Source organism: Lepidochelys kempii, chromosome 4 (assembly GCF_965140265.1).
Source record: "Lepidochelys kempii isolate rLepKem1 chromosome 4, rLepKem1.hap2, whole genome shotgun sequence".
Taxonomy (NCBI): domain Eukaryota; kingdom Metazoa; phylum Chordata; order Testudines; family Cheloniidae; genus Lepidochelys; species Lepidochelys kempii.
Genome location: NC_133259.1, coordinates 50,382,814 through 50,407,932, shown reverse-complemented (window position 1 = coordinate 50,407,932; position 25,119 = coordinate 50,382,814). Strand labels below are relative to the sequence as shown.

General features: G+C 39.7%; 1 protein-coding gene across 2 annotated transcripts in view; it reads right to left on the bottom strand.

The window, feature by feature from the left end:
- The window catches only part of NAA15 (N-alpha-acetyltransferase 15, NatA auxiliary subunit), a 63,197-nt gene that overhangs the window by 19,981 nt on the left and 18,097 nt on the right, over positions 1–25,119 (bottom strand). For both annotated transcript variants that reach the window (XM_073341162.1, XM_073341163.1), the window contains exons 2-15: positions 23,164–23,248; positions 21,492–21,596; positions 20,538–20,695; positions 18,658–18,792; positions 18,320–18,473; positions 16,934–17,053; positions 16,075–16,170; positions 15,824–15,930; positions 15,264–15,336; positions 10,435–10,604; positions 9,519–9,671; positions 8,330–8,458; positions 7,120–7,333; positions 4,470–4,663 (exon numbers count right to left, since the gene is read on the bottom strand). In XM_073341162.1, coding sequence (XP_073197263.1) covers positions 4,470–4,663; positions 7,120–7,333; positions 8,330–8,458; positions 9,519–9,671; positions 10,435–10,604; positions 15,264–15,336; positions 15,824–15,930; positions 16,075–16,170; positions 16,934–17,053; positions 18,320–18,473; positions 18,658–18,792; positions 20,538–20,695; positions 21,492–21,596; positions 23,164–23,248 — 1,893 coding nt within the window. The remainder of the gene's footprint in view (positions 1–4,469; positions 4,664–7,119; positions 7,334–8,329; positions 8,459–9,518; positions 9,672–10,434; positions 10,605–15,263; positions 15,337–15,823; positions 15,931–16,074; positions 16,171–16,933; positions 17,054–18,319; positions 18,474–18,657; positions 18,793–20,537; positions 20,696–21,491; positions 21,597–23,163; positions 23,249–25,119) is intronic.

Below are 25,119 nucleotides of genomic sequence, written 5' to 3'. Positions count from 1 at the left end.
GAAGGGCACTCAGGAACTACACAGGGCTGCAAGACAATACAGAAGCAACACAATGGTACTCCACCTGACAAACCTCCTGTGGTTCAGTAGAAGGGAATCCTGCTGATGCAACAATAGCTTGTGTATACATTTAGCTCAGATCACATACCCAAACACTGCTTCCCTGATACCATGATTCTTCATAAAATGTATGTAATGCACCCAAAGGAGGAGCTTTGCCTCACTCGGCTAGTGCCAGTGGAAAAGAGATCACTATCTGCAGCCATTGCTCCTCTTACTCATCATAGCAGAAACAGAGTGGTAGTTGTACACTTCTGTTTCTCTGAGGCGTACCCTTAATATAATCTCTCAGAGCCCAAGGAGAGTTTTTTCCAATTGAAAAGGAACAAAAGATAAATTCAGAGCAGGAAATAAAACATATTGATACATATTAGCCAAGGGACAAGAGACACCTCTCCTAATCCCACAGTATCTGCCTGCATATGGAGATACTGACATTTCTATGAGCAGAGAGGCCCAAAAAAGGCATGGGGAGCAGCTGCCGTTAGCTCAGCTAACATGACTAGTGCAGTCAGCATTCTTCTGACAAGGCATCTGCAGTATCCACCATTTTGAAGGATTTGTTCTACCAGAGATCCCTCTCTGATGGTTAATAAAACAGAAAGTCTGCCTTACTGCAGGTTAGTTTAGGGATTAGTTAGAGGCCCTGGTGCTAAAACACTTACTGAACCCTCATGGTAGCCTCAGATGTCTAATGTTTAGAGACTGAAGCAATTTAAACAAGAGCCAGCTGTTGCCTTTATCACTGGTAATACACTCTTTCAAAAACAGGAGAATCCAAGTCATTTTCTGCCAAAAGCCAAATATTAAGTTTTAATTAAGGTCTGTCAACAGAGATTACCCTACTGAGAATTTTAAAGTTAGACAACGTTTTGTTGCATTCAATGCTGGCATTTCACTTGCCACACAAAGCTTTCTTTGCTTCACTCCTCGCAGATAAGCTTCATACAAAATCAGAACTGGTCACTCAACTATTCCTCTGCCACAGCTCTTATCCATGGTCTTCATCAGAACTAATATGCATTAGTGTAATTCCTTTCTCTGTGGTTTTGCTCAGCCTTGTCTCTAAAATTCAACTTGCTCAATCTGTATTTATTTAATTTCCATACCAAAAACCAAATCAATCTTTTCAAATCACTGGCTTCCTGTCACCATATCAGCTTTCAGTTAAAAATCCCCCAATAGTATTCAGGTTTCAGAGTAGCAGCCATGTTAGTCTGTATTCGCAAAAGGAAAAGGAGTACTTGTGGCACCTTAGAGACTAACCAATTTATTTGAGCATAAGCTTTCGTGAGCTACAGCTCACTTCATCGGATGCATTCAGTGGAAAATACAGTGAGGAGATTTATATAAACACAGAACATGAAAAAATGGGTGTTTATCATGCACACTGTAAGGAGAGTGATCACTTAAGATGAGCTATTACCAGCAGGAGAGTCGGGGGGGAGAAAACCCTTTGTAGTGATAATCAAGGTGGGCCATTTCCAGCAGTTAACAAGAACGTCTGAGGAACAGTGGGGGGGGAGGGGGAATAAACAAGGGAAACAGTTTTACTTTGTGTAATGACTCAACCACTCCCAGTCTCTATTCAAGCCTAAGTTAATTGTATCCAGTTTGCAAATTAATTCCAATTCAGCAGTCTCTCGGAGTCTGTTTCTGAAGTCTTTTTGTTGAAGAATTGCCACTTTTAGGTCAGAAACCGAGTGACCAGAGAGACTGAGGTATTCTCCGACTGGTTTTTGAATGTTATAATTCTTGACGTCTGATTTGTGTCCATTTATTCTTCTACGTAGAGACTGTCCGGTTTGGCCAATGTAGATAGCAGAGAGGCATTGCTGCACATGATGACATATATCATATTGGTAGATGTGCAGGTGAACGAGCCTCTGACAGCGTGGCTGATGTGATTAGGCCCTATGATGGTGTCCCCTGAATAGATATGTGGACACAGTTGGCAACGGGCTTTGTTGCAAGGATAGGTTCTTGGGTTAGTGGTTGTGTTGTATGGTTGCTGGTGAGTATTTGCTTCAGGTTGGGGGGCTGTCTGTAGGCAAGGACTGGCCTGTCTCCCAAGATTTGTGAGAGCGGTGGGTCATCCTTCAGGATAGGTTATAGATCCTTGATGATACGTTGGAGAGGTTTTAGTTGGGGGCTGAAGGTAACGACTAATGGCTTTCTGTTATTTTCTTTGTTGAGCTGTCCTGTAGTAGGTGACAGCTCTCCCTCAGCTCTCGTCCCCTAATGCCCCTACTCTACTTGCGCTATATTGATGACATCTTCATCATGTGGACCCATGGAAAAGAAGCCCTTGAGGAATTCCACCATGATTTCAACAATTTCCATCCCACCATCAACCTCACCCTGGACCAGTCCACACAAGAGATCCACTTCCTGGACACTACAGTGCTAATAAGCGATGGTCACATAAACACCACCCTATACCGGAAACCTACTGACCGCTATGCTTACCTACATGCCTCCTGCTTTCACCCAGACCACATCACACGATCCACTGTCTACAGCCAAGCTCTACGATAGAACCGCATTTGCTCCAACCCCTCAGACAAACGCCTACAAGATCTCTATCAAGCATTCTTACAACTACAATACCCACCTGCTGAAGTGAAGAAACAGATTGACAGAGCCAGAAGAGTACCCAGAAGTCACCTACTACAGGACAGGCCCAACAAAGAAAATAACAGAACGCCACTAGCCATCACCTTCAGCTCCCAACTAAAACCTCTCCAATGCATCATCAAGGATCTACAACCTATCCTGAAGAACGACCCATCACCCTCACAGATCTTGGGAGACAGGCCAGTCCTTGCCTACAGACAGCCCCCCAACGTGAAGCAAATACTCACCAGCAACCACACACCACACAACAGAACCACTAACCCAGGAACCTATCCTTGCAACAAAGCCTGTTGCCAACTGTGTCCGCATATCTATTCGGGGACACCATCATAGGGCCTAATCACATCAGCCACGCTGTCAGAGGCTCGTTCACCTGCACATCTACCAATGTGATATATGCCATCATGTGCAGCAATGCCCCTCTGCCATCTACACTGGCCAAACCAGACAGTCTCTACGTAAAAGAATAAATGGACACAAATCAGATGTCAAGAATTGTAACGTTCATAAACCAGTTGGAGAACACTTCAGTGTCTCTAGTCACTCGGTTTCTGACCTAAAAGTGGCAATTCTTCAACAAAAAGACTTCAGAAACAGACTCCAACAAGAGACTGCTGAATTGGAATTAATTTGCAAACTGGATACAATTAACTTAGGCTTGAATAGAGACTGGGAGTGGTTGAGTCATTACACAAAGTAAAACTGTTTCCCTTGTTTATTCCCCCTCCCCCCCACAGTTCCTCAGACATTCTTGTTAACTGCTGGAAATGGCCCACCTTGATTATCACTACAAAGGGTTTTCTCCCCCCCACTCTCCTGCTGGTAATAGCTCATCTTAAGTGATCACTCTCCTTACAGTGTGCATGATAAACACCCATTTTTTCATGTTCTGTGTTTATATAAATCTCCTCACTGTATTTTCCACTGAATGCATCCGATGAAGTGAGCTGTAGCTCACGAAAGCTTATGCTCAAATAAATTGGTTAGTCTCTAAGGTGCCACAAGTACTCCTTTTCTTTTTACAACAGTATTCAAGATCCTCATGGAATTAGTCTGCTCTCCCTATCTGTCCAACCTAAACTCTTCCGTGCTGTTCCCTACACTTCAAATGTTTTTCTATTCCTCCTACTCAAAGCCTATGTTTCACAAGAACAGAAGCATAGAACATTCTTCTCATACGCTGTTCTCCCTCTACCTACTGCAGTTTCTTTGAGTGTAAATTATTCCATAACTTGTAATCCAACCTCAAACTCATCCTCCAGGTAATTCCAAACAAATGTTTCACCCAATTTTCTCAATCATTTTACTGAAACTTTTTCAGTTACCTCCTGATTCCTACAAATTCCACAATGCCTGACAAACTGCAAATACAAATTACTATGTGATGTGAAGAATGTAAAAATGAATGTATCAATCTCACCTTCAGAATATGAAGATTTTTAACCTGCTAAACTTGATGATAAATCTAATTAGTGACCTAGTACAACACATTTATGAAGATATTTCTACTTATTGTGAATGACTGAACAACAGTTCTTGCTGCAATGCATGTGGTCTTTGAAGGATTAGAGACAAACTCAGTTCCTCCATAAAACTTGTAGATTACAAACCAGATAAGAAATTGTTCCAGAAACCTTTGTTTTGAAATGGTGACACTTCTGAATAGAAGTTATGCAAGAATAAAATTTAATGGCTCTCTGGAGTTCAAGATAATATGCTGCAAAGATGATTTTAATCTCATAGCCAGTTACTGAACACAGTCAGGCAAGTACCTTTGCTAGTTTCTCAGGGATAAGTTCTTCTTTTGGACCACCAATTTCCTCATCATCATCATCCTTTTTCTTCTTCTGATTTCTCTGCTGCTTCTCTTTTTCTGCATTCTTCTTCTCTTCCTCTAGTTGTGCTTTTTTCTGTGCTCTTCTCTGCTTATTGCGAAGCTTCTTTAGCTCCTTGTCAGACATATTTGCTGCACACAATGTTTCAATAAATGGGTGATGACACAGATTTGATTTTTTTAAAACTACATTTGAATTTACTCTACTTCAAACGACTGCCAGTTTCCACGTCTATTTTCTAACCCATATTTTTCCTATTAAGTAATGCTGCCATTACATTTGTAAAAAGTTTTGACTTAACAAGTCAGTGGCAGAGCTGGGAGTAGAACTCAGAGCAGAGAACAGATCCTTGAGTTCTAACAACTAAAGAAAGCACCTGCTTAACAAATTACGTAAACATTTAGCAAAAATATTTGAGGTAAACAATTAAATTTTTAAATATATGGTGTGATTAGGTTTAACTTTTCACTGCCTACACAGATGCATAGGCAGAATTGAGAGGTAACACTGCATCAGTTTACATTTGATTCACATTTGGGATTTCCATAACAACCAAGGCATTGTGAAAGTTTGAAACAAAATCCAAAAATTAATCTGTAAAAACATATTGCATTTGTGCCCTTTCTAGCTTCTTTAGACCTGAAGCTATGCAAGTGAAACTGAGATGAGAAGCAATTTTCACTAAACTTTTTAAACTGTCTAGTTTTGTTCATTCCTATTTCTTTAACAAAGATTCAGTACCCTTCCTTTCAACTCCTCTATTAAGTCCCCAGTCCACAAGTCATCCAAGTTGTCCTTCAGTTAAGAAGGCCAGACTGACATTTTAATAATAAAAACACCCATCCGCCCCCCACCAAATACTTAACACTGAGGACTTTATAGATCAAAAAGCAGAAGACATCTGTGACAGTCTGTACCCTCATGTTTGCCCCTTTTACAAAACTATAATGGATTTTGTACAAAGTATGCCTTGTGAGGTATTATTTGAAAACTCAATTTCCTGATCATTATTGTCCTGGTAAATTGTGCGTGGCAACACTATATATAAAGTTATAAGATTTAACATTACTGAGACACATTCCAAGTTTAGAAAAGCAGGCCTAAACCAGTTCCTCAAAGACAAAAGGCAAACTGATGCCTCAGCCAGGTGTAAACAAAATCAAATGAACTATCACCTGGTTACACGACCATTGTTCAGCAGGAAAAAGGGTGAGTGAGAAATTTACGCTTTGGCAAAGAAACAGCTAGAGGTTCCTGTCCTCAAAATATCTCTCCCTTCATCTCTACTGACGGCATCATCAACACTTGAAGGACAAAGGAAGCATCAATGGACTGGGGAGGGATCATGGCTGAAAGAATTTCAGTCCGTAAGACTGCTAAAACATGTAGTGAGAGACTTTTGCTTTGAAATCACTTAGCTTGTTAAGGTAGGTGTCAGTTACATTTTATTTTGTATTTCTTTGTAACCAATTCTGACTTTTATGCCTCATTACTTGTAATCACTTAAAATCTATCTTTCTGTAATTACTAAACTTGTTTTATTGTTTTATCTAAACCAGTGTGTGTTTGGACTGAAGTATTTCAGAAACTTCATTTGAGATAACAAGATTTGTGCATATAAATTTCTATTAATGAAACGATGGACTTTACACCAAACTTGTATTGTCCAGGAAGGTGCTGGGCAGTACAGGACGCACAGTTGGGGTGAAAGTCTGGGACCGGGAGTTTGCTGGTGTTGCCCTGCAGTGTAATTAATGCGTGGCTGTAGCACTCATACAGTATAGCTAGAAGCGATTTACATGCTGGAAGCAGTGTGTGAGCTGACCACGAGTGGATGCTGTCACAGCTACACCGTGTAAAAGGCACCGGAGAATTGTGGGGTCACAGCTGTCCATCAGTCTAGATTGTACCTTGGGGAATGTCACAACAGCACAACTCAATTTTTCTACCTTTTGCAGGTCACCTTCGAATTGTGCTGAAACTTGTTGGAAGAACAGCTGCTTCAAATGCAACCCCTGAGATCTGCTTCATCGAGACAAGAGACCATGAATATGCAGCATTTTCTTGATCAGTCTCAAATGAAATTTGAATGGTTTTCTTTGGAAATTATAAAAGGGTTTGGAAAAGTGTTTTAGAATTATCCCATCAAAATCCTACTTGGATTTTAACTATAAATCTGCATTGTATAAACAGAATGCGTAGAAGTAATAACACCATTTTTCATCTGTAGATCTGAAAGCACTTGAACAGAGGAGGTTAGTATCATTATCCCATTTTTACAGATGGGGAAACTGGCACAGAGAGTTAAAGTGACTTGTCCAATGTCACCAAGCAGGCTAGTGACAGAATAGAAACCAGATCTCCTGAGTCTCAGTCCAGCTCTCTACCCACTGGGATACACTGCCTCTATTTTTAATAGAAAGTTAGCATTCACTTGTTACAAGTCAATTTCTGGCTTGCAACTTTTACCACTGAATTAGGAGCTCCAGTCTAACTATCAATGTCAAACATACAAATATCTATATCTACAGAATATACCCCAAATACATAAACTGCACACAAAATAAATCCAGGAAATTTCTTATACCTGTATCAGCCTCGTGTTCTTTATTCTCATCTGTTAGAGGATTATCATGAAGCTTCAAATATATCTCTATGGCAATTCGTGCAGCCTTGAAGTAAAATGGATGTTGCCGAAGTACGTCTTCTAGTTTTAACAAGTCCACATAAGACCTAAGTGTAATCTTTCTCATACAGTAAGTGTGGAAGTCAAACTGGTCATCTGTAATTTCTACAAAATGCTAACAGAAAACAGCAAGTTTTAGCAAGTGTTAGAGAACCAAACAAACCTGAAATTCAAATACATATTTTCTTAGACGCAGCTATGAAAAAAAATTGCAACTGAAGAAAAACCGGCCAACTGATAATGGATCAGTGCCTTACATACTCAACTAGTGAGTGTCATTCAAGTTTTGGTACTTGGACTTAAGAAAAATGTATGAAGTTATGGGTGAAGTTACAAAATGAAGTTTTTCTCCTAAAAGCTGACAAAAATAATTCCACGAACTGCCTAATACCCAATGTCAAAAAAGGAACTACTCCAGGACCAATGTAGAGTATAACAAGTCAGGACCAAAAAGCACAAGTTTAATTCTTTCAGACACTACTACAGCGAATAGAGAGGAGAGGAGAGTGCTGGAAAACAAACAAACTTGTAAAAGAATATTTATTTTGTGAGAAAGAATTTAACATGAACTATAAATTTTGAAGAAAAAAGCCATGGAAGACTTTGTGGAGTGGTCGAGCCTTAAGCACACAAGTTGAGTAGTTTCAGAGTACCAAACAAAGTTTTGACTTGTGGCACAATTTTTCTCCTTCAGCAATTAAACCAGAGAAAAATCATTCTGAGCTTCTGGCTGCTTTCTGGCATTTTAGGACTAAAAAAGTCATTACAATGGCCTTGTTTGTCAAAACCCATGCAGATTAAGTTCCAATCCTGCAAGCATTTAGGCACATGTTTAACTTTACTCATACGAGTACTTTCATTGAACACAATGGGACTACTCATATGAGTAAGATTAAACACGTGTGTTTGCAGGATTAGAGCTTTATTTAATACAGTTACAATTAGACATGGGTATAGGCTGCTCTTTCACACTTGGAAGGCCATAGCATGCCACAGGAAATTACAAGGTTTCTAAGGGCCAGGCTAGAGATGTTAATGTTTAGATGAAAACATGCAATGACAGTAAAGCAAAACTGGAAATTTTAACAGATTAAATTACTTAGACACATACTCTCTCGATTTCATGGCATTTCTTAAGTGCTTCTCCAAATTTATTCATTGCCTTGTAAGCTTGGGCACATTCTGTCTGGAACCACATGCACTGCATTTCATTCAAGTTCTCTACTGCTGAGGTTCCTTCCTAAAAGCAAAACAGAAATATTAGAAATAATCCAAAAACATTTCTCTGCTCAGGCACACCTCAGTTTTCTCCTCCCTCCTGCCTTCCCTGAAGGAAGAGAGGAACAGAGCAATGGAGGCAATAACTAACGGCAGCTTGTGGCCTCAGTGCCTCTGTAAACAATAAGAGAGCAACCATTTTGAAAGGGAGCAAGCTGATGAAAGACTATGCCAGCCTCTGCTGAAAAATAAACTTTCAGTTATGAAGAACACTGGCGAAAAGTGACAGTCAATTCTCAAAAATTCTTCACATGTAGCCCATGATCAAGATTTCAGTGCATTTTAGCCTCTAATTTATAAAACAAAAACAGAGCGCCTATCCAAGGCTAAAGATGTCTCTGCCATAAACAAGAAGAAATAAAATTAAACAACCTGCAGAACACAAAACTGTCCTCCCCACAACTCCGATTACTCTCAAAAGTCCACCTCCCCAGCAGCCCAACAAATAAGATGCACCTTGGAGTATGCCTTGGAAATCGTTATACTCAGGATATTTCAGACATATGGGATGGGGATAGCCTGTTCCAGAGATAAGGGACCTCAAAGAATACTATTACCAACTATATGGAACTTCTATGAGGAAAGTTTAAATAGTCTCTGTTGTTGAGATCATTTGGAACAAAAAAGGATTTGACAAAGGATTCTAAATTTTGTAAGGGAATTTTAAGAATTAATTTAAAATCTAAATTGATTTATCTGCAAGTCTGCAGAAACTTCTGTACTCAGAGTGCTGTACTTTTGGGGAGGATGTACTGCATTTTTCATATGTAACAAAGAAGTTGAATCCTTGTAAGTGCAAAACTCAGCTTAACCTTAACTATGGAGCCATTATCACCATGTAAATGAAATTTAGCTACAAACTGCTACAAGTGAAGTGAGCAACCTTCATAACTCAGCCAGAACAGGGAAAGAAATTACTGACCAATTTAGAGGCTCAGAAGGACAGCTAAAATATGCAACGTACTTTACACTTGATGATGTCTACATTTTATTCATCAAAAACTATAGTAACAGGAACAAACCCTTGTAAACTTAGAACACATTTCTTCTGCCTCTTTAATCAAGTTGGCTTTCAACATATATTTTGCACATTTGGAGTTGATAAATCTGTCTGCTGTGTCCAAAGCCTGGGCTTCATCCATCCACCTCGCAGCTTCTTTAATGTTTCCAGCATGCTTAAAAAGAAAAATTCAAATCAAGTAAGCAAGGAAATTATAAAATGCATACAGTTTAGCCTTATCCACCCACTCTTCATTAACAAATTAAATATTATAAAATAGGGTTAATTTAAACAAGGTACCAAAAACTTTATGAAACAGTCTTCTTACAACAAACAAAACCATACCTCACAACAAAAAAGCGGCGATACAACTGCATCTCAATATTATAGTTTCCCTCCTTTGACACTACTGTCTCCAAACAGACCTTGTTAATCCATATTTTGCTAATTCACAAGCCTAAGACCTCTTAATAAAACTAGGCCTCACTACAGCACTTTGAGTTGTTACAGAGAATTGGGGTCAGATTAGGGTGTTTTTAGGACATGATTATTTAAAAAATAATTAATAAGTTTACTAATTTATTATGATTTAGCAAAGTAAACTAAAATTACAATAACCGTCAATCAACAAAGTACATTTTGTGATAACACTTTTCCTTTCTAATTGTTTTTTACTAATAATTAGTAATGATTACTAATTTGCAATAAACTAATTGATGTAAATTTAGGGAGGTTCTACTATATGGAATTTTAAGAACTCATGGAAACATTTCTATGGGTCTTAGGTTTTGTAAAAGTCTGCTCATACAAAACCCAACTCCTCAACCAATATTAGTGCTGAACCACTACAGGGAAGTACAGTCATGATTAAAGGTTTCACTGCAAAATAAAAGAGAAAAGTCATATCTGATAATTAAGAACAAATCAATCAAGATTACCTTATAGATTTTAGCCTTCACAAGGAAGAGTTCTATCAAGGTGGGAGTACTTTCTATAGCAGCATTTATGTATTCCAGAGCCATGGATGGCTGCCCAATTTTGTCATAATGTTGTGCTAAGTAGTACTGGACCCACAGTAAAGTGGTTGGAGGTTCTTCTTTACCGTCATCTATGGGGGGAAAAGATGTCATATATTCCATTTAACCAGCATATAGCACAAGGAATATCCTATTGATGTAGTGTACAGAATTCATTGTTTATCTCTATATCTACCTCTCAACCCACTGATAAATCAAAAGTAGGAAACATGTCTACTTTATCTGGAGAGTAATCTTAGCACTTTACAGTAAATTACTGATTTAGGTCAAAGACATAGTATGCCAATTGCAAATGTTAGCAACTGAAATATATCATTGTGTTCGGCATTTACATCAGTATATTTTCAATACACCAATTTAAAGCACTTTAAATATTTAACTAGCTCAGATTAAGTGGCACCAATCTATTCTGGTCTCATTATAAATATCTTTAAAAAGCTTTGGACATAGCTGGCGTTGGATTAAACCCACCTTGAATAGATAAATGTATTCCAATTTTTTCCAAAGTAACCCTAAATCATAAGATATCTCCTTTGTGTGCAACACAAACCATGACTCTGAAAGGACTTGATCCTGCAACACGCTGAGCCCCTGATCCAGTAAAGCACTTAAGCACCAGTCAGTAGAGACTACTCAAGGCCTAAAGTTAAGTTCACTCTGAATTGGGAATGGAGTGCCCAGTACCAGAACAAGTCCAAAGGCTTTAATTCTTCAGTATAGTAACGCCTCACTTAACATTGTAGTTATGTTCCTGAAAAATGCAACTTTAAGCAAAACAATGTTAAGCGAATCCAATTTCCCCATAAGAATTAATGTACATCGCAGGGGTGAGAGGGGGGGAGGTAGAGTTAGATTCCATGGAATTTTTTTTTGCCAGACATAATACTTTGTGTATACATATATATAAAAATACACACACACACACGATAAGTTTTAAACAAACAATTTAATACTGTACACAGCAATGATGATTGTGAAGCTTGGTTCAGGTGGTGGAGTCAGTGGGTGGGATATTTCCCACGGAATGCCTTAATGCTAAATGATGAACTAGCACTTGGCTGAGCCCTCAATGGTTAACACACTGTTGTTAATGTAGCCTCACACTCTACAAGGTAGCAGTAATGGAGGGAGGAGACACAGCATGGCAGAGAAAGAGAGAGACACAAACAGACACACACACCCTGTGTGAGAGAGACAAGCATTGCCCCTTTAAGTATGCTGACCCCACTCTAAGTACACTGCCTTTAAAATAAAAAAAAAAAAAAAAGGAGTACTTGTGGCACCTTAGAGACCAACAAATTTATTTGAGCATAAGCTTTCGTGAGCTACAGCTCACTTCATCGGATGCATTCCGTGGAAAATACAGTGGGGAGATTTATATACATAGAGAACATGAAACAAAGGGTGTTTCCATACACACTGTAACCAGAGTGATCACTTAAGGTGAGCTATTACCAGCAGGAGAGCGGAGGGGAGGCGGGGGGAACCTTTTGTAGCGATAATCAAGGTGGGCCATTTCCAGCAGTTGACAAGAATGTCTGAGGAAACGGGGTGTGTGTGTGTGTGTGTCCGTCCTCCAGGATAGGTTGTAGATCCCTGATGATGCATTGGAGAGGTTTTAGTTGGGGGCTGAAGGTGATGGCTAGTGGCCATCACCTTCAGCCCCCAACTAAAACCTCTCCAACGCATCATCAAGGATCTACAACCTATCCTGAAGGACGACCCATCACTCTCACAGATCTTGGGAGACAGGCCAGTCCTTGGTTATAGCCAGCCCCTCAACCTGAAGCAAATACTGACCAGCAAGCGCACACCACACAACGGAACCACTAACCCAGGAACCTGTCCTTGCAACAAAGTTTGTTGCCAACTGTGCCCACATATCTATTCAGGGGACACCATCATAGGACCTAATCACACCAGCCACACTATCAGAGGCTCGTTCACCTGCACATCTACCAATGTGATATATGCCATCATGTGCAGCAATGCCTCTCTGCCATGTACATTGGTCAAACTGGACAGTCTCTACGTAAAAGAATAAATGGACACAAATCAGACGTCAAGAATTATAACATTCAAAAACCAGTCGGAGATCACTTCAGTCTCTCTGGTCACTCAGTTTCTGACCTAAAAGTGGCAATACTTCAGCAAAAAAACTTCAAAAACAGACTCCAACGAGTCTGAATTGGAATTAATTTGCAAACTAGATACAATTAACTTAGGCTTGAATAGAGACTGGGAGTGGATGGGTCATTACACAAAGTAAAACTATTTTCCCATATTTATCACCTCCACCCCCCACTGTTCCTCAGACGTTCTTGTCAACTGCCGGAAATGGCCCACCTTGATTACCACTACAAAAGGTTTCCCCCCCCACCCGCTCTCCTGCTGGTAATAGCTCACCTTAAGTGATCACTCTAGTTACAGTGCGTACGGTAACACCCATTGTTTCATGTTCTCTGCGTATATAAATCTCCCCACTGTATTTTCCACTGAATGCATCCGATGAAGTGAGCTGTAGCTCACGAAAGCTTATGCTCAAATAAATTTGTTAGTCTCTAAGGTGCCACAAGTCCTCCTTTTCTTTTTGCGACTACAGACGAACACTACTGCTACTCTGAAACCTGCCTTTAAGTAGATCAGAAAGTTGAGACAGCAGCTGCTGCCAGCAAGCTCCCTTAGTCCTGAGCCCTGTTGTGTCCCCCCTGCTCTGTAGAGATGGAGGGCAGGAGTGGGGAGCAGGAGGGGGACACCCTGACTTTAGCACCCTTCTTCCCCCCCGCACCCTCTGCATAGCAAGCAGAAGGCTCCCAGGAGCAGCTCCAAGGCAGAAGGCAGGAGCAGCACATGGCAGTGCGGGGAGGGACAGCTGAACTGCTGGCAATTGATAGCCTGCTGGGCAGCTGTCGCACAGGGACCTTAGGGGAACAGGGAGCTGATCGGAGGGCTGCCGGTACACCCTGGTTCCAAGCCCTCACCAGCTCGCTCCAGCGGGTTGCTCTTTCTGCAAGCAGTGGACAAAGCAGGCGGCTGCCAAATGATGTTATAAGGGAGCACTGCACAACTTTAAACAAGCATGTTCTCTAATCGTTCAGCAACATAACAAGGAAACAATGTTAACCTGGACAACGTTAAGTGACGAGTTACTGTACCTATAACTAAGGCTGCATGTCTGTCAGGGTCACGGATTTCATGACTTGCTGTGACTTTTGCGGCGGCCGTTGCAGCTGGCTCAGGGGGCTGGGGTGGAGGGCGGTGCTTACCTTGGGATGGTACTCCCCGGAAGCGGCTGGCATGTCCCTGCAGCTGCTAGGCAGAGGGTGAGGGGGCTCTGCGTGCTGCCCCTGCTTGCAGGCACCGCTCCTGCAGCTCCCACTGACTGCGGTTCCTGGCCAAGGGGAGCTACAGAGCCAGAGTTTGTGGCAGGGGCAGTGTGCGGCATCCCCCAGGCCTTCCCTCCCCTGAGGAGCTGCAGGAACATGCCATCTGCTTCCGGGGAATTGTGCGGAGCCAGGTAGGGAGCCTGCCAGCCCCTCCAACCCCGTCTCGCCCACCGCACCCTCCCCCAGCAACAACAGGGGTCCCAGGCCACCCATCCCCACCCCAGCGGGGGGTCCCAGGCTGTGTGCCACCACCTGCCCACCCCCACCAGTACGGGTCCTGGCTGTGCACTGTCACCTGCTCCCCCCAGCACCTGTGGGGGTCCCGGCCCATGCGCCGCTGACCGCTCCCCTATCGAGCACCCGCAGGCCCCCGGGCCCAAGTTTTAGTTTGGGGTATATCGTACAAGTCATGGACAGGTCACAGGCTGTGAATTTTTGTTTACTGCCTATGACCTGTCCATGACTTTTACTAAAAATACCCATGACTAAAACAGCCTTACATATGACATGATTTACCCCACAGTCATATTTTTACTTTTAATACTTTCTCTCCAATGAAAATTAAACAGATTGAGTTTTGTTCAGCCATGTCCACACAAATGTGCCCTAATTTAAAGTTTTTTTAAAAAAGCCAATACAAGTTTATGTTTAAATTTTGAATTCAGTTTGAAAGATTGGCTTATTTCAGTTTAGCTTAATATTGTAAAAAAACCAAGCCAAAATAAAGTAAGCCATTCTCTTAGCTAAAGAGCATCTCCACACTACTTGCACTGGTTTGAAAAACAAATCTTTTGTTAACTGCTGCAAGTTTACATGTAGACAATGTTTTCACATTCAAGGAAGGATGAATTTTTAATTAACTGCCCAAAGAAGGTCTTTACAAGATTGTGAAACAGTCATCATTTCTTGGAAAAAGACAGACTGGCCAAGATATCTAAATATGGGAATTTTACATCTCAAGTTCTTCTCTGTAAATAGAAAGTTTTATTGTAACATGAACAATGTATATACTAAATACTATCAATACAGTTACAACATAATCCATTTTTATTTCACATGGCTGCCATAATTATAATTCTTTCCTCATCACATTTAAGGGTGTCCCATCGTATGATATCTTGAAGTGAGTGCGGACAGCTGCCTAGGCTAAAACAGCATACATTCTGAGTACAGATTGAGAACATACTATGGTACTCAAATTGTAAGGAGGGCTACAGCTCACTTCTCCACTTTCAAAAGTTTGTAGGGTTTTTTTTTCCTATTCCTTCACCCCTGCCTGAATTGTTACATATAACATATGATTGGCACAGTGTTTTCATAAAGTATTAAATCATTGTTACTCACCATTGGGATTAAATAACCTGCAGCTTTTTAGAGAAGTTTCATAACCTACCACCAACTCTTCTATAATTACCACCTCCACATGCAAAGACAAAACAAGAAATATTAGTGATCCAGGTGTTATTTCACTTTAACATGAACGTCCTTGGTGTTATCCACACGGACGATAAGAGATCTACTATTGCAATATACTAAGTCCTAGTACAGAGGGGAATGTGCTCAATTCCCATCTCTCCTGTTGGCATATAGAGAGAAATCCTGACAATTTTGTGTACACATACACTTAATTGATTTCTGTTAAGTAGTTCATGGTTTGGTACAACTGACTTGGAAAAGAGCTATGTAAATTTGCACAATAGGAAATGTAGAACTGGATTTTTGCTGTTGTGACCTAGAATAATGAGAAAAATCAAGTCAGTGACAGTAATAGAGTAGTGTCAGCTGGGAGATCCCAGTCTAAGCACTGAAATTCCAGGCCAAAGTAGGCTCCAACTTAATATAAAGTTGCTTTTATTCCTTTAGTGTATAAAAATAAACCCAAATTGTTGGAAAGATTCATTTACCTTTTCTTTATCTTTGTACAATGATCTCAAAGTATTAAAAACAGGTGGACAGCCTTTGCTGAAATTCATCCTTAGAAACTTGTCCAAACATTCCTTAAACTTTTCACCTTTGGGGGAAAAAGATCTGTTGATTTTGTTTTTACCGAATATTACTTTGCGATTTTAACTTTTTATATTGTTAAATAGGAAGTTTTAGCAAAAGAAATAAAAAAGTGAAATTATTTTTATTTGCTTGCCAAAAATGCACATACCAGATAAAAAGTTTAGTGGCAGTCTTCTTGGAACTAGTCCCCTTGGGTACTTAGTCCAGGCCTCTTCATAGATTTTCAGCCTCTCAAGCATATTGGCTACAACAAAACAAAATTTGGAACTACTAAAAAGAATCTTTTCTGGTAATTAAATTACACCCTCCCCAGAATGCATAGCAAGTAGTAGCTGTATACTTTAAGTAACATAGTTAATTTGCAATGTAGTCCATTTTGAAAGGTCATTAAAAAGTAGTTTCAGGTACAACGGTTATGAGTCCCCCTGCAAGTTTGTTGATTGCATTTTCCCCTTTTAAAAAAAGGTTTCTATCCTCCATTGCTGGGTGAATGACCCACACAGAGGAAAACCAACTATACAGATGGAGCAATTAAACTGACTGTATTTGAAGTGCTGTCAAAGGCACAAAGTAAATAAACAAAGAAATCATACTTCTGCCTGAAAATTATATTGACTGTAAACACAAGATTACCATAAATGAGATCAGAGAAAAAAATTTAATTGATAGTGTCCCTTCTAAAAAAAGGACTTTGTCTTCTATTTCTACCATTCATACAAACAGAAGGACTACAGCTCTTACAATCTGCCATTTTTTATTTATCTATCTTTTACCCAATGAAGACAAACAGGACATCAGGACAAAAAGTCATGCAAGTTTTTCAAGATAATGTTAGTAACAAAAACATAAAAAATCCCTACTACATATCAAAAACTAGACTAGAAGTTGTCAAATATATGTGTCCCTTTAAGAACGTACTTAATGCATGTTTTCAATGCATAAGTAAATGACAACTGAGCAAAAACAGATTCTTGATACTCTATTATTACAAGCTGTAAAATCATTACCTGGTTTAAGTGCCTTTTCTAAGCCTTTGTAGTAAGCCCAGTTTTCAGGATTCCTTTCTTGCAATCCTCTATACACCTCAGCTGCTTCTTCCAGCCTGCAGAGTTGTAACAGAAGTTCTCCTGTTTAAAATTCATAAAGTTATACACTGAGTGTGAGGAAGAATGCAACAGCTAAACATCTGTAGTGCTAATTTGACTGTTAGACATTCCTCAATTCTTTGTTAATCTACGTTTCCTAGACATGAATATCAATGGTATGACTGACAAGAACTTCAATTTTGAGGTTTAACAATTTTTCATGTTCACAGCCAACAACTCATTAAGCTTTTTAGTTGAAGACTTATATAGGTAGAAGGAGTTACTTCATTAAGAGCGAGGAACAAAAATTAGATGTATCTTGATTAAAATTTTTGAAGAACTAAGTACAGTTCTACTATGGAAAGTAATTAAAAATGGTACGTGGTATTCCATGTTTATAGTTTCTTGACATCAAAATCAAATATGCTCAGTTTGCAAGTAAAAGGAAAAGTTTACAAAGTCTGAGTGTGAAAAACCATCTTTTCAGATTTGTACATCAGCTATTTGTCTAACTTGTGAGTTGTACTGAGAGATTCTGCAGGCAAGTTCTTCCCTCACTGACAGCTGGCAATGGGATGGCATAGTGATAACAAAGATAGAATTTGGACCAGCAGGTGTAACCAGCATTTCTGTTGATGCTACAGCCAGAACACAATCCACCTATTTCAGAGCTGCATTGACTTAGCAGTGCTAAAAAACAGTAAAAGTAATTTTACACACACACACACTTAAAAGTAACTAGACATCACGTAACTGATGACACCTCCCCCTCACACACCCATTCAAGTAAGCACACTTGACTGAATTCATCAGAGGTGATCTGGTAATTAAGAAGGAATCATGTTTAGAGGAAAGTCTCAATAACTTAGTGAAATTTTGCTCTACAGAAAGGAAGAAAAGAGCAAAGTCTTACCCCTCTCCTCTCTTCCAGCAACTTTCACAGCACAAGCTAGTGCTTACTACAGAAATGTTAACTTGGGCTATGGGTCTTCACATAGCAGCCACCTTAGATAATCTTAAGCCATGGAGAGACACCTCTGGCCCACCCACCAACATGACAGGACCAGGAAGTAGTATCTCACCAGAAGAGAGCTAAATTCTGCCAAGAACATTAGAAAGTCCAGTGAAAACAGTAGACCCAATGCTAACTCTTGTAGACCTAAACGGGCCTGTCTGGTATGCTTCATAATTCAGTCATATAAAAATAGCTCGTTTCTCAAACAGCATATACAGGAACCACACACAAGATTCCATAATGCAGATATGTATAAGCACAAAGAGTGACAGCATCCTGAAGAGGCAAAATACCTTTAGTTTCTTCAACAGCCAGTTTATCACAGATCTGCTTTTCATAGGTACCAAGGTGTTCCAAGGCTTCTTTGTAGAGTCCTGCTTCTCGGAGGACTTGATTCTGATACAACAGCAGCTCACTGTACTCATAGTCCACTTTATCAGGAGACGTCTGAATGTAAACAAGGCAGATGAGTGTTCACCCTTGTAGCATAAACTTAAACTTAAGATAAACTGAATTCATTTGGTTTTAAAAATCTAAATGTTATTAAATTGTTTATGTGTTTGAAAGACAATTACTTTTTTTGGCTCACAACTAATCAAAACGAAGAATTCCATGTTTTCTTTTTTTATACCTGTTGAGTCTTCCTAAATTCCTCTAAAATCTTTGCTGCCATTTCATAATCTTCCAGCAGATGATAAGCAATAGCATAACCAATCCACGAGGCTCGCTGTGCAGGTCGGAGCTGAAGTAACTGGTACCTGGTTTCCTGTAACACAGTTATAACTACTAATTTTCCTGTTCTCATGGACGCTAAAGTTCTCCATAAAATACTGTAGCTTTAACATTTCAATATATTTTAGTAAGACTACTTGACACAGTACAAAGGAAAAAATAGCAATTGTGCCAAATTAAAAAGCTTGAACTTTGATAAAGTGAAAAAAGATAACATTTAACTAAAACAGTACTAAAGAGGTCCTATTTCCAACTAAGTGGTCCTCATGAGCCAGGCTAACATTAATGTAGGTATCAAGGCATGTTCTTCTCTATCCTAAAACTACTAAATAAAAAGCATCATTCAGGATGTTTCAGTTTGGGACCTAGGGAAAAGTTCTTGTTGTAATGACACTTCAGATTTATCAAGGAGCCTGTATGTATTCAATCAGAGATTCTACCCAACTCAACATAAAAGTGTTTGCGTGTAAATGGCATCCATCTTTATGGTGATTACAGTTGCATCTACAAATGGCCTTTAATTAGTTTCTGAACCTAGCTGTATGACTCTTCAGGGAGTCATGAATTTTTTTGACTCAGATTTCCGGAACAGCAAGTAATTTAAAAATATTTTTAAAAAGTCACTATACACATAGAGGGTAACAAGCATGAGCAATAAACAGAAAGGGATCATGAAGAACAGCTAAGAGTAATAATAAACAGTAATGCATAAAATTGGGAGGAGCTGCATTATGTCCACTCTTAATTAACCTTTATATTAAATGACCTAGCAGTAGAAAACTGCATGATGACATTCACAGATTCAAAATTGTGATGAGTTTTGAGCTTCAGTCAAGACAGATTAAATACAAAGGGACTTGGAGAAATTAGAAACATGAACAGCATATGAGATTCAACTTGAAACATATGAGCACATATGTTTGCTGGAAAATATTCCACCTTCAACACACATGGGGAGATAAAAAAACTAGTAATTCTTAATTACAGCAAATCAGACATGAGTTTACAATGCAACAGGACAGCAAAAAAGGGCAATTCAATTTGGGGATGCATTTGCAGAGATGTGAGAGCAGTGCTTGTAGTCCTTGTCCACAGAAACAAAACACCATAGTGCGACTGTACCTAGAATAGCATGTTCAGTTCTAAGCAACATTTTACCAGAAAACTATTGACAAACTGACATGAATTCAGAGAACAGCAACACATTTAGTCAGGGGCTGAAGAAACTGGCTTAAAAGGAAAACAGAAGGTTGAAAACTAAAATATGTTCAGTTTGGCTACAGGATAATCAACAGGAGAAACAGGGTAACAGTCTATGAACAACTGAAAATCTAAAACCAAGGAATGAGAGGAATAGATAGAGGCTTATATGAGTATATGGGAGAAAGTTATGAAAGGAAAACACTTTGGTTGAATATCAGGACAGTTTTCCTGATAGTAAACTTTGTTAGGCAGCAGAACAGTCTTCAAAAGAAAGTGGTAAAAGCCCTATCAACACCTGGGACACTTATAGACTAGACAACACTCAAAGTGTCCACCAGTGAACAATTCTACTTTAATAGAAAGATAACCTAGCAAATTATTTTCTTTATATGAAAGTTATTAAAAAGTAGTCTTCTGCATATCTGAGTATGAATGTCTAAGTGTTAAGCATATAAGGGTTTAATGTTTTGATTCCTATGGTCTTTAACCCGAGGAAACCGTATGCAAGTTACTAATTATTGCACTAACCCTTTGCTCTGTGTCCCTGGAAACCAACAACATAAATACTCTACTTACCCTGTAACCCTCAAGATCCCTCATTTGAATCTGTAGCAGAGAGAGATCTCTCAAGATTTGAAGATTGTCTTTATCCCATTTCAGTGCATTTCTGTAACATTTGATAGCTTCATCATACTTCTTGTCTGACCTCTGGAGAAGACCATAGACATGCCAGCCTGGAAAACTTTGTTAAGGGTACTACTGCATTTGAGGGTGAAGAAAATCAATCCAGAAAGGCACAAAGAGCGTGCCTACTAGGTAAAATAAAATAAAATAATAATTAATAAATAATCAATCCAGCTTTGTAACAGACAGTAACACCACCAGAACATTCAAACTGATGATATAAAGCTTTTCACCAATTGATATTACAGGAACACGGTGTGGGGTGGAAAGGAGAGAGATGGACGGACATTATCGCAATTCATTTTCCTACTGTTTGACAGGACTATCAACTTGTATTACCTGCATTTTTTAACTTGCCTAATACAGGCCCCAACTCAGGGACACACTTAAGTATGTATTTAAGCTTCAAGTATGTCATTAGTCCCACTGACATCAATAGGATAATCGTGTGCTTAAAGTTAGGCACATGCTCAAGTACATGCTTAAATCAGGGCCATAGCAAGCAATTCTGAAGGAAAAAGTTTACACTTGCAAATACAATGGAAAAGAACAGCATGATTTTGATTCAACAACTATAATTCTTCCCACAAAAGCAAGAATGGGTATTTAATTGCTTGTGCTTTGAAGGATAGCTTTGACACAAAATTTAGGTATGAAATTGTTCAAGAAAAGTTTAAACAAAATGTACTTGTATATGTATATGCATATTAAAAGTACCAGTTGTACACTTTCAGTTTTGGAACAGTGATAGATGTTAGCTCTTGTTCACATTCTATAAAATAATCAGTTACTCTAACAACAGCCTTCTCTGCATTCACAAATGGAAGGTATATTCAAAAAGGATACAGACATGACTCTTTAAATCATTCCGTAAACCTCTACGCACTAGTTCATATGCTTCCTCTTTCTTCCCTAGACAGTTCAGCGTTAGTCCTTTCATTGCCAGAGTTTCTAAAAAACATTAGGATTCAATTGACACCAATCTATTATTTTATTAAACACAAGAGACATTATATAAATCAGGGGTGGGGAACCTTTTTTCTATCGGGGACACTGACCCACAGAAAAAAATCAGTTGCAGGCCACACAGCCCCACGGGGTGGTGCGGAGACTTGGGGCTTCCTCTAGGCTCCCAGGTGGGACCAGAAAAGGGGGTTCAGGGAGTGGGAAGGGGCTCTGGGCTGGGATGTGGGAGGGAGGGAGGGCTCCAGCTGAGCGAGTGGGCTCTGGGATGGGGGTGGGCTCTGGGGTGCAGGAGGGGGCTCAGGGCTGGGAGGAGGTTCGGGGTGTGGGCTTTGGAATGGAGTTTGGGTGTGAGACGGGCTCAGGGCTGGGGGTTTATCTAGTAAATGCTCTCTGCCTACCCTGGCTCCGCGCTGCTCCCCAAAGGGGCTGCTATATCCGTCCCCTTGGCGTATATATATGGTGTATGCTGCCCGCGTCTGCAGGCGCCACCCCCACAGCTCCATTGGCCACGGTTCCCGACCAAAGAGAGCTGCGGAGCCAGTACTGGGGGAAGCGCGCAGAGCTTCCGTTATCTCCTCTGCTTCTAGGGGCTACAGGGACATGTCGGTTGCTTCTGGGAGCCGACCGGACTTTTAACGTACGGGGGGGAGAGGAGGCTTCCAGCCCACAGTGCAGTGACTTGCCACGGGCTGGATGAAATGAAGCAGAGACCCAAATCTGGCCCGTAGGTTCCCCACCCCTGATATAAACTAATAACTTAATGCATATAAATATTCATACATAAGACTTTAGACTCAGGAAAGTTAGTAGCACAAAGATTCCAATTATTCTATTTTCAGGTCCAAAAGATTACATTATAGCTTATTCAGTTAGCAGATGAGGCTCAAACAATCAGTTAAAAAAAGGAACCAGTATTCTACTTTAGAGCACATTGGTTTTCCCTGTATACACTGGTAGGCAGACATAGTCTCTCTCTATTGGAAAGGAGTGCCATGTCTGTTTAAATAGTCCATTCTTTAACAGAAAAGGGAGTCATTTAAAGTGGATTCCAGAAAAGGACAGTCATGCCAGTTTAACAGGTAAAAAGGCAATTCCTTTGAGTACTTGAAAGAGGTTCAACCGAAAGAGTGAAGAAGAAAAAAAAAAGTTGGGTGGCAAAAAACCCTTTTTTCTCTTCCAAACTGTGTCCCTCTCACTGGAAGATGAAGATAATTCTAACCGCAATTTGTGTGTGTTGTTCGACCCAACCCCTTCCCCAAATACTGTACTGCTTGTTCAGATATGAGACAGAGAAAAAATAAAAAGATTAAGGACAGATTTTAAAAATGTTACATCAGCAATAAAGTATCACATTATGATGCAGGGTTTCCAAAAGTTACACTTTGTACTTCATCGGTTTCCCCTTAAAATTACTTATCCAAAAGGATGAACAAAAAGATGCTGAAAGACTTATGAAGTTTTATGGAAAATCTCTTAAAATATGTATTACTTGTCTTAAAGCATATGATAAGCAGGCTATGGTAGTTTTAAAATATGCCATCTGAAGCCTCACCTCCATGTTCTGCAAACTTTGGGTTAGAAAGGATCTGTTTACAAAACTTCAGCCCATTTCTGTACTGTTTATGTTCATAACACCTCTGTAGAAGAACAACAAAGTCAGTAATTTAATTCACAAATGTTATGCAATGTTAAAACAAAAAGCTAAAGCACTATAATTTCAGATATTGAAATGTCTGTGTGGACAGTTTTGGGCTTCAAAAAAAATGGGCTATGTCCATTAACATACCATTGTAATGTTAAGAATATCAGTCATTTGTACCAACATATTGGATATTATTGCTTTAAGCAATATAGAAAAGGAGTACTTGTGGCACCTTAGAGATGAAGTGAGCTGTAGCTCACGAAAGCTTATGCTCAAATAAATTCGTTAGTCTCTAAGGTGCCACAAGTACTCCTTTTCTTTTTGCGAATACAGACTAACACGGCTGCTACTCTGTTACCTATCATTAAGCAATATAGTTTTTCTAGCAGTAAAAGCTAATATTTCATGTCCTTGGCAATTTTATTAACCTTACAATAGGAATCAGTGGCACTTCATCAAAATTAAAAAACATCTTCATACTGTACCCATACTCAGGCTAAGTAGTTTATCTAAATACTTATCACAATGTAAGTGATTCATATTTGAAGATAATGTTCCTGTATAACAACTGATATTCGTTCAGACTCTACATTATGGAAGCCATATCAGACCTATTCAACTCCTTTAAAACAGATTACCTTTTTTATAAAAAAAACATGCCTTACAAGTGTTCAATCAACTTTGGCATAATGCCTCTTCACAAGGGGATATAGCATAACACAAATATTCTAGATGGACAAATGGGGAGAAGGGTGGTTGTGATGGTTCTTGGGGTACCCAGAGCTGAGAGTCACCTTGTTACAGCAGGAGTGAGTCCTGCCTGTGGCAGCTCCGGGTTAGCTCCTTACCTCCTCCAGGCTATGCCAGCCCTCACTTCACCTTGCAGGTTAACAAGTGGTGCACCCCAGTTCCTGAGCCCCCTTGAAGCATTCCCGTGTGATAACCAGCCCCTGACACTGGCAGCTCATAGAAATGACAGGTCTTCTGCTCCCACAGGAATAATGTAGCCCAGTTTACCAGTTTTACCTTAAATCACCACTCCTCTGTAACACACAGCTCTTGTGAGCACTCATAATAAAAAAGATTTAAGTGAAAAAGAATAGAGGTTCCACTAAAAACAAGAAAGTGTGATGAAAACAGAGGGTTACAATATAAAATAAATTCATACAATACAAACTAGGGCCTACAATTAAGTTACTTTCCTATCAAATAAAGTAGTTTTCTCCCCCCATCCCAAAGTTCATTCTCTTGCAGATCTAATCTTTCATGAAATACACCCCCTTTCAACAAGTTTTCTCCTCAGTGAATGGATGCAGAGGGTCTTTCTCCACCCCCACATATACTGAATCAAGTTTTTTTGTCTTTATTCACAGGCAGGGCGAGCACTTGTCTGTTACAATGCTCCTTACCTTCAAGTGGTTTTGATTGTTTGCAGTTGTCTTTGGTAGTTTTCCAGTGACTATTCTTGGATGGGGTAAGGGTGGGCAATCGAACATGTCACATAATTGGCTACCCAGGGTGTGGTGACAACTCCCTCCCACATGAATGGGTCATCATCAAGACAATGGTTACCTGGGGACTAACTTTTACTCCAAGACCATAACGGAATATTTTTCAATATAGTTATATTAATCCTTAAATATTATCCATACACACTTCTCATAATGATTATGAGTACTGGTAAGTTACAAACGTGCAGTACAGACCTCACCCTTCATTGAGAAATACCATAAAAGTGATGTATTAGGTCCAGTGAGTTTATCAGGTCTGAGAGAGGAGTAGCCTGTGGAAAAAACTGAACCCTTCTGCCAGTTGTCACCAATGAGCCTCTGTCACAGAAGTTAATAATGTGAAATGTAATCTTTA